General features: G+C 41.6%; 1 protein-coding gene across 1 annotated transcript in view; it reads left to right on the top strand.

Annotated features, from left to right (window-relative positions):
- The first annotated feature begins 633 nt into the window (after window positions 1-633).
- GABRG3 (gamma-aminobutyric acid type A receptor subunit gamma3) overlaps window positions 634-10,775 on the top strand; it is a 482,481-nt gene continuing 472,339 nt past the window's right edge. The window contains exon 1 of the mRNA XM_042461104.1: window positions 634-1,294. Within this exon, the coding sequence (XP_042317038.1) occupies window positions 1,242-1,294 (53 nt within the window). The 5' untranslated portion in view covers window positions 634-1,241. The remainder of the gene's footprint in view (window positions 1,295-10,775) is intronic.

Below are 10,775 nucleotides of genomic sequence, written 5' to 3'. Positions count from 1 at the left end.
CCAACGTCCATCTTAAAGAAGGGCAGCCACAGCTGTCCATACCCCACCCCCCCAGACACAGATACACAGAGCCCAGCTGTGGTCAAGCGGCGCCGGCAGAGGGGGCGGCAACCCTCTTCCCTTTAATAAAGAGGACACACCCCACACGTATCCCATCTTCTCCCCCCCCCCCAACTGTGGGGACCCACTGACGCCAGCCTTGCCCTCCTCCCCGCCTTGCCAGCCTCCGGAGCCTCTGGCAGACTGGGTCCTGCCTCCGCCTCCCCCAGACTCCCCTCCCCCCCGAGACACAAGGAGCCGGGCAGGCGGGCTGGAGGGGATACAGCTGCGGGGAAGGGAGCATTGCTGGCCGGAATTGGGCATCGAGCTCGGGGGGGGGTGTGCCTGCCTCCACGGGGAGAGCCCGGCGTTTTCCTCCCTCCTCCTTGCTTTTCTCCTCTCCTTTTCTTCTCCTCTCCTTCCTCCTCTACTTTTCTTCCTCCACCTCTTCCAATCCTCCTTCTGTTCTTCCTGTCTCTCCTTCGCTCTTCCTCCTCCCCTTCCTCTTCTACTTTTCCTCCCCCTCCTTCCTCTCCTCCTCCTTTTTCTCCTTCTTCTTCTTCCTCCTCCTCTACCTCTCCTCCTCCTCTTCTCCTTCTTCTTCCTCCTCTTTCTCTCCTCTTCTTAATCCTCCTCCTTTTTCTCCTGGAGGCGATGCCCCCTTGGCTCCCACTCGCCCGGACTCTCGGGCAGCCCCTCAGGAGGGACCTGTTGGCAGCCACGGAGTTCCCGGAGCCTCTGCTTCTCCCATGCTGAGCCCACCCCCTCTTCCTCCTCCTCTTCCTCCTTCCTCGGGGGGAGATCCAGCGCCCGGGCTGAGGGATCCTCTCCCTCTCCCTCCTCCTCCTCCTCCTCGGAGGGCTCTCCTCCTCCGCCGGCGCCTGGGAAGGGGATCCCTGCTCTCTGCCTCTTGCCAGCCCAGGAGACCCATGGCCGGAGCAAGAGCACCCAGCAGGACCGGGCTGCCCTGGGGCTATTGATCGGCAGAGAGAGAGAGAGAGAGAGAAAAGGAGACCAGAGCGGAGAGGAGGCAGGTGGGGCTGGATCCTAGACTTGGGGCCCGGCAGGCGGGACCTGGAGCTGGGGGGGAGTCTGAAGACAGCCGGCGGAAGACCCCCTGCTCCCCCGCTCCCTGCCTTCAGCCTCCTCCTCCACTTTCCGCCGGGCTTCTCCTCCTCCTCATCCTGCTTCTCCTCTGGATCATGTCCGCCAAGCTGCTCCTGGGCGTCTTTTGCCTCTCCGTCCTCCAAGCCTGGTAAGTGCCCCCCTTTGGGTGGAATGGTCCCTTTTTGGGAAGTGGAACTAGAGGCAGGCAGACCGACTCAGGCTGTATCCACACTGGAGAAATAATTCAGTTTGGCAGCGTTTTAACTCTTTGTTTGACTGTTTGCTATGGAATTCTGGGAGTTGGAGTTTGTTGTGGGCCCCAAAACATATTCCAACTCCAAGAATGCCATAGCAAAGAGCTAGACAAAGAGTTAAAGCGATGCCAAATCGGGTTCTCTCTGCAGTGTGGAGGCAGCCTGAGAAGAAGCCCGTCGAGAAAAGCAAAGTCTCGCTTTCCTCCTCAGTCAGTTCAGCTTTGAACCGGGGAACTGTCCAGAGTGCTGAACCGCTTTTGGAAGCTGAGCCTCAACCCCTTGGACAACTTGAAGCCTCTTCCTTTCAAGTTCAGACCAGGAGACAGAGTGGAAGCCACTCTTCTCCTCTAATTCCTCCATGGAGACTGAGTTGTTGTTGCTGTTGTTGTTGTCAGGTGCCTTCAAGTCCATTGCAGCAGAGGGAAAGCCTATCCTAGGGTCCTTCCTGACAGGGCTTATTGAGGGGAGGTTTGCTCTGGCTTTCCTCTAAGTGTAGCCTACTGCTCTGGAGACTCCTTAGGGGTCTCTCTTCCAAGTACTAACAAAGAAGGTATTACACTTGTTTCTCTTCCAAATTTTCCCCAGGACATAGAAGCAGCCTTATAGCGATGCAGTTGGACTGCTTTAAAACTAACCCTTTAAAACCAACAAGACAAGAAGATAATCTGAGATGTTGATAAGAATTGTATTTCTATTTGTATTTTATGATATATTTCAATAAATTATGTATATATATATATATATATATATATACCCCAGGATTAGCATAGAGCAGGATCTTTATTATGGCCACAGACCAGCACAGATGAAAAGAGGATGCCGAACGAAAAAGAGTAAAAAACACAGATTAAGCACAGTATTGACAGTTTAAAATTCTGTTCTGTTCTGTTCTAGTCTAACCAGAAATTCAACAAATTTGTCAGAGATGAACTATTAGAGTCAAAGTGTGTATCTATGAACTCAGATATCACAGACCGCATGTCTTAAGCGCATATTATTGGTAAAGGATGGCTGGATTTGGGACCCACATTCAAGAGCACCCAAAACAATCATTGGTAAAGAGTATATTTGCAGCCCTTCACCCATCTCAGGCTCACAATGCTGGGTTGGGGTGCACATTTACCTTATTCTTGCCATTCTTGCCATCCACCTCTTTAATGTATCATCCAAAAGAAACAATTATCTTCATGTATCTCTACTGTCACATACTGTAGGGATGCACAGTGAGCCTACACAAATATCTGTGCTCCCCACTTGAGGGATAGAAATGGCACAATTGGCTCACAGGGATTATCTAAAGTCAGCCCTTCCCTACTTAGTGCCCTCCAGATATTTTGGACTATATCCCCTGTCAGTTCCAATGAAGATGATGAAAGGGAAGGTCTGTGGGAACTGAAGTCCAAAAATCTCTGGAAGACACCAGCATGGGGAAGTCTGCTGATGTGACTGAGGTTCTGTGATCTAAGGATCAATGGCAGCTTATACATTGGGTTTGGCGACTGGGATTCCTGATGAATGTAGCTAACAGGGTATAACCTACCCTAGATATGCTACTATGCTACTATCATCTGCTCACTCACCCATACTCATCACACGATTCCTTTCCTTGTCAGTCCTTTACCTAAAATACTGGATTTATGTACTAGGAACTGGATTCTTCATCTCTGTCTCCTCTGCCCTCTACCAAACTGACACTTCTGCCTGGCTTTTAAGTTTTGCAGAAACCAAAATCAACAACATCAAAACAATAACTCCTAAAAGAGAACCCCGGAAGTAAAATCTGGAGTGCACCATTTGCGAAAAACCAGCTCTTTCATAACGCAAGAGCCCTACTCCTTCCAGTCAAGCATCATCCTTCCCGGAAGCCTACCCAAAGACAACAATGTTCCCCTGTTGCATGTGCCCCCACCAGCTGAAACTGAAAACTTGAATGTCTTTGAATATGGAGGTTCAATATATTGGAAAGATGCCTAATTGTTGGAACTGTCCTCATCAATTTGTCCAACTCCCAAGCCACTTGGGATCATTGCCATATTTTGTAGCAGTGAATTCCATCAATAAAATGTGTGTTATTTGAAGAAGTACTTTATCTGTCCTCCCAGTCTTTTTTATTGGGGGACTTGGAGTCCTAGCATTGTAAGAGAAGGACACAAGTTCCTCTGCATCTACTTCTCTTTGAAAATACTCTTTCCTGTCCACTGCATCCATCCATCCATCCATCCATCCCTTATTTATTTATATCCTGCTTTTATCTCAGTCTGGGACTTAAGGTGGCTTACAAAAGATAGAATACAATAAAACACATATAGTTAAAATCAATATCAAAACACTACTAAATAACAACAGTTTTAAAACATTACTTTTTTTAAAAAAATCCTCCTCTCTCTGAACTCATTTTCCCCTTTATTGATAGGGAAGGTACTGTCCATTCCCTTGATCTGTTTGCTTGTCCTTTTCTGAACCTTTTCCATCTCTATGGTATCCATTTTGAAATGGTGAATCCAGAGTTGTATACACTGTTCCAGACATAGCCACAACATTAATTTATTTAAAGTCAATATGGAGGGGTAAGCTGTGTTGGCCATTTAATAAATTCAAACAAAAATCCACCTAACAGTGATACTTTTACTGGCCAACCAAAATGCACAATAAACTTGTTGCAAGCTTTCGAAGCTCCACTGGCTTCTTCAGCAGGAAAGATGTTACATACCAAACAGGAGAAAAATTACATCTGTTAGTAAGATGCCTGCATTTTGTTGTTTCTGTCTTTAGTTAAGATGGTATGGGAAGGATATCTTTGGCAGGCTGGCCCCTCTCCTCTGGCCATGTGGCAATTGGGAAAAGTCCATGAAATTTAAAGTCCATTTGCATATTAACAAGGACTTATTAAAAGTCTGTTCCTAGGTTTGTTGTAACCATTTCAGATCCCAATGGTGTGTTACTGTGGCTGAGTGTTCATGCTGAAATCTATCTCCATTGACACTAGCAGTGAATTTTCCATTCACCTGGTTAGGAAAACAACAACAGCAGCAACAACAACAAGAAGAAGAGTTCTTTATAGCCTACTTGGATTTCACTTTCCCAAACTGTGCCATCTCACTGTTAATTTCTGACTCCAAGTCATTCACATATCAAGGATTCCTACCTCCCACTCACAATTAGGGAGGATGGATGAAAATTCCAGTTCAATTCAACTTTGATCAGGATTTACCTAAATGTGCTCATTATTTCACATTTGGCATGGAAAGAATTTGAAAATTATATGATCTGAATGAGGGAGAAACCAAAACTGACAAATTTAGCCATCCGTGTATTTACTGGATGGTTAACTCTCAAAAGTCTTTTAGTGTATATTCAGTCACATTTCTGGGCTAAATTAAGATTACCACCTCTTTTTTTTTTCTTGAGATGATTTTCACTTAGTATATATATATATATATATATATATATATATATAGAGAGAGAGAGAGAGAGAAATATAGGATATAGTTAAGGGATGAGGGATGGAATTTTAGTTGTATATATTATGTTTTGTTTAGGTATTGTATTTATTTGCTTATGCAAATCATTTATGTACTTTATGTAATTGTTTATATACTTTTGTTTAATGTTTAATGATGGTTGTATTTTAGTTAAGGGATGAGGGATGGAATTTTAGTTTGTATACGTTATGTACTGTTTAGATATTTTATTTATTTTTTTGTGTAAATTGTTTCTGCATTTTATGTGTTTTTATGTAATTTTGTAAACCGCTTTGATATTTTTGGAAAGTTGGTATATAAATAATAATAATAATAATAATAATAATAATAATAATAATAATAATAATATAGCAGACAGGAACAATACAGTCCTCTCCTTGCTGGGAATAGCTGTCCCTACAGAATCTGACCAAGGCAGATGAAGAAGAATTTCATTTCACTTGATTATGAAGAATAGATAAACATTTACATTTTTTAATATATTCAAGATGAAAAGACCTTGAGGTTTTATCATATTTTAAAAAAGGGGGATGTTTTACCAAGTGAAACTTATCCATGTTCTCATCTTACTATAAATACAAATGCTTGGAGGAACTTGGCTTCTTATTTCTCTTTACAGTCAATCTCACCATTTGCATCTTGTTGTTTTCGCCATTTTCCAATCCATAACAAGTCCTGTTCCCAAACTCCATTATTTCTCAGGAGCCTCTTATGAGGAACTTTGATCATAAATACCCAGGATATCTGCCACCAATTTGGTTCTTTCCTACAAATATGATCCAAGCAGAAAGCATTTCAGGCAGAAAGCATGTTGGCCATTCATTGGGGAGGAGGGAGAAAATCCAAAATCTATTCTGTGGCAATACCTTTCTTGGGCCAGCCAAAAGGTGTAGATTGCACCACACTAACCTGCAAGCTTTACAGGCTCCTTAAATAGGCAAAGATGTTAAAGTAGCATATAGGGGGAAAGAAAGTACTGCATTGTTGTCATGGTGTTTATATTTTGGACATTAAGAAGTGTATGTAGATGAAAAGTGAGCCACTTCACCAGAGTAGCAGTAAGATGTTTGGGAATAAAGGCAATAAAACAGAATTAGACTTTTCTATCTGAGGTTATACAGCACCTCCACTGAAAACTGTATTTGGATTTTATCCAGTATGATGATCCTATGATGGAAGCATGTATTTAATATTTTGGAAAAGTCTCAGTATTCGCAGGTATGGCAATAACTTTAGAAGCTGTAACAAGCAATGCCTATCAATTTGAGGTCAAACAGATTGCTTTATCAGGTGTCAGAGAAGTTAAATCTTAAGGAAAATTGTTCTCAGTGTACGGTGACACAGACTCTACTTCCCTAAGTATTGGACCCCCTTGTTTGCACTTGAGTTTCGTATCTTCAAATTTTCACCCTAAAAAACCCAACAAATTCTAAAGCTGATCCCGTGGTGATACCTTTATTTGCCCTTTTAAAATCTAATGGAAGGAGTGGATCAGAGATGGCTCAGTCATGCCTGAAGTCAGCAATGTGGGTAAAAGATTCTAGGATAATAACAACAAATTAAACATGTGACAATTTGCTCTTCTCTCATGACACCCCACAGATATGTTGTTTGAGGCAATCAACTCACTTTGCCTTACAACAGGGATGGCCCTGTGTGGTGGAGTAAGTTATTTTGGACTCTGGAGTGATGGATCTTGTGATTAGAACCTCTTCAGCTTGTTGTTGTTGTTGTGTGCCTTCAAGTCATTTCTGACTTATGAAGACCCTAAGGTGAACCTATCATGAGGTTTTCTTGACATGTTTCTTCAGAGGGGTTTTTGCCATTGCCATCCTCTGAGGCTGAGAGGGTATGACTTGACCTTCTATGGGCTGAGCCAGGATTTGAACCATGGTCTCCAGAGTCATAGTCCAATGCACAACCACGTTCAACTTGGTGTGTGTGTGTCTGTGTGTTTAGGAGGGATGTTATCCTGTCCATTCTGCTGAATGGAGCCCTCAGTTTCTGCCCCAAAGTCTTGCCCTGCGAGCACAATTGAAAGAAAGCAGGGATGTCAGAGCTTTATATTTCATCTACCCAGGACCGCTCTGCCTGAAAGCCTGTATCAGTTGAGACACACAGATGAAGAAAAGCTAAATTTGCCCAGTACCCTTTCATAACTCATCTCAGAAAGCAAATAATTTAGTTAATGTACCCTGATAAATCATGGGTGTCAGCATTTGGAGGAAAAAATTACCAGTCTTACAAATGAACCAGTAAGAGCCACGAGCAACAAAATGCAGCTTCCTAGCACATCTTTTTGTTTTTCTTTTTTTTTTTTAAAAAAAAAACACTCAAATATCCCAGATGTACTAAACTGTAATTTAACTTAGGCAACTCTCACGTCCAGTTGCTGGCTGGTACAACATATAAATAAAACAATGTTGCAGCAAGCGCTGAGAGATTATCAGAACATTAACAAATCTGGAAATGTGGGAGAATGTTCAGAGATGGACAAAATGGGAGGGGGTAATGGTGAATAAGCAAGCTCAGGATTTGGGGGCCTTTGCTCAGTAGAAGGCATTGATACTGCAGACCTTCTTTGTATGCATTCAGGGAAGAACTTAAATGCCAAGCATGGCTCCTCATCTCTAAACTGACACATACTTTAAATCAGGGGAGCAAAATAATGTAACTCTTCATATCTTGTTGGACTATAGCTCTCAGAGTTCTTCTTTCCTTAACATTGGCTACAATGGATAGGTCTGATGAGAGCTGTTGCCCAATGACAACTGGATGGCTGCACAATTATTACAACTGCTTTAAGCCCATCTGAGAATGTCTTCTTTTTAATTAAAAAAAAAAGCATGCCTTCAACAGAAATCATGTTTTCTCCATAGGTAGTTGCCTTGTCACAGGTGAAATATTTGTCTATCGAGTTGGACAACTGACTCTGGAACTCCAATTTCCAAAATAATCCAGCAGGAAACTCTGGGACTTGTAGTCCAAAATCCAAGATCCATAAAACAGTGATACCTTCCTTGGGACTACTAAAAGCACAGGATATAGCATTCAAGCTTTGGAAGCTTCACTGTATTTCCCTGCATGGCCAGCATGGCTATTCCTTGAATATGTAGTGCAAAATAACATTTTTAATCTCTGGTCTAGCCCGGTATTGAGAACCAGCATGGTAACTGAGTTTTGGATTAGGACTCTAGGAGACTGGGGTTCAAATCCCCACTTGGCCATGGAAACCCCTGAGTGACCTTGGGCAAGTCACAGTCTCAGAGGAAAGCAAAGGCAAACCCCCTGTGAATTAAATTCTGCCAAGAAGACCCGGTGATAGGTTCACTTTAGGGTTTCCATAAATCAGAGATGACTTGAAGGCACATAACAACAAAGCCTGTTATTGCCTGTTGTGTTTAATAACAACTCAAGTAGAAGTCTTTATTATTCTCAACTATTTTATCCTTTTACCTGGAGTGCAAATACAGAACCTCCTGAGACCTTCTATGTTCATAGTACGTGCTCTGTTACTGATCTGAGATTCCTATCCTGCCATGAAGCTCTGGTACAAGAATGGCAGACTTTATGTTCCTCCTGGAACTACAATTTTCACAGCAGGAGTTTCTTTGCTAATTTTCTTCTCAACCAAAACAGAGAATAATTTTAGCAATTTTCTTCCCACTGGGAGAAAGTCTTCAAAAAATGTGCTGTTTTTGAAGCTTATTTGCAATTCAGGTCTTACATGGCACAAAATTTGCAGATGATTGGTTTGCAGAGAAAACAGAATTTTCTGTGAAGAAAACAATATTTCTGAAGAGAAATATTATTTTTGACACAGAAAATGCTGGTTCCTGTTCAGAAAATGGTCTTTACCGCACAAACTTATATATATATACACACACACACACACACACACACACACACAAATATTTATTACTGTCACAGACCAGAATAAGAACAGCAAAATACAGCATACAAAATACAATCAAAAACTCATAAAAGGAGTTTAAAAAAAAAATGAGAAAAAAGTCTTCTTGGTCTTTTGGCTAAGATCAGGTTTGGTATTTATTGTTCCTATGCTAAACTATATTTCTAAATATTCTCTATTAAATGGTTTAATCCCCACAGATTTAATTTCTTATTTTTTTAAAAAAAAATGCTCTGAAGAAGCTGTTTCCTTCACAGACAGTGCTGTTCTCTGTGAAAATCAATCATGTGTGAATGTTGTGCAGAGTAAGTCTCCAATTAGAGCATCTGCACAGAAAATAATATTTTTTAATAGAAAATGCTATTTCCTTTGCAGAAGGTATCATTATCTGTACAAAATAATCAAATGTGAATTTTGTGCAGAATATGTCCCATTGTCAATTCAGATTCTCTTCATCAGGATTTCTTTCCCAACTTTTTTTTAAAAATATTCTTTCCATCATGTTCTACTTGCCTTGTTTACCAATGTAGAAATGCAGCAGAATGAGTTGGAGTTCTGAGAGAATAGAACTGATAGCATAAATTCAGAATCCACAGAGGGCATCATTTTTTCAGTGAATAAGAACTCTCCAGAAAATAGAAAATAATCACAGCAGATCATTCCCTATGGCATTTGTTCACTACCCATAATGGGACTCTTAAAAGAAAAAGGAACATTTAAAAATAGAGGCCAGAATCCTGTAGCAGCTTATACTTAGCTTAGTACTTGACTAAGTAACTTCTTCCAGCCTGACTCCCCGAAACTTGACAAAAACATTATTCAGCCATGTTGTGTTCATTGGTAGAATGACCTCCTACTCCCTATGGAGGTGATGCCTAGTAAAGTATGTTGGAGGGTGAATTACGATTGTGGCAATAGTGTCAAAAATGTGACTAAGTAGTGATAGTGAATATGAAACAGTTATCTAACCATAACATTTTACTGCCTGAAGTGGAACAGCAAATGATTTTATGCTCCCTAATTGAGTGGCATAATACCTACCTAAGCCAACCAAGTGATTTTGGCATCAAAGCCACAAATCCCACAGCTTCCCCTCTGTTATCTACAAAGGCATGAGGCTTGTAGAACCTCCACTATTTGAAGCAGTCTATCTTTAATATGTTGGAGAATGTTGCTTGGCTTGTAAAAGGGAGGGTAACCTTAGGATTGGAAGCACCAATTTATACCAGTACTGGCTGATAGAGACTCCAGGTGTGGGTGAACTAAAAGAACTTTTATTTGGAAGTATAAAGAATACACATACAAGAGTAGCTTCCTCTTACATCCAGCATACAAAGCTAACCGAAGTGGAAAAGTGAAAAGGGATAGAGTAGGTTGGATTGAGGGACTGTAGCTACAATCCTGTCCTGACAAAGGGTCCATGGAATGCTGGAATGGCTCAAACTGTGAGTTTTGACAGTGCCAGTCTTGGGATGCTAACAAGAACAGAGTGGTAAGCACAAAGAGGGCAGAATAGCATCTCATATCAAAGCTTGACGACGACAGTCACTGGACACAGTGGGGTGTGGGTCCAGTATGATAAAGAAGTTATGTTTTCCAACCCTATATAGACCTTAAAATTCAGAGTGATTCAGTGGCAAACAAAAGCTCTGTAGCTCTTCAGAGGCACCTGAGAGGGTTTCCAAAGTGGAGGATTTGTTCTGATATCCAAGAGATGAGAAGAGTTGATTTCAATTGATGACTGCTTCATTAACTTTACAATGCACTGACAAGATCTGGAGCACCCCAAAATGAGTGAACAGGAAGGGTATTTAGGAACACAGCAGGGGATGAAAGGGAATCCTATCTTATTTGGTCTGATGGGGACTGCTCATCTTGCAATTTTTGACAGAAATGCATAGGCAATATTAATTTCAGAAAAGGGTAGGAAAGTATACTATTCTTTCATCCCATCTGCACCTCCCAAACCATTCTGTAAAA

The sequence above is a fragment of the Sceloporus undulatus genome, chromosome 3 (genome assembly GCF_019175285.1).
Source record: "Sceloporus undulatus isolate JIND9_A2432 ecotype Alabama chromosome 3, SceUnd_v1.1, whole genome shotgun sequence".
NCBI lineage: Eukaryota > Metazoa > Chordata > Lepidosauria > Squamata > Phrynosomatidae > Sceloporus > Sceloporus undulatus.
This window is presented reverse-complemented; position numbering and strand designations above follow the sequence as displayed.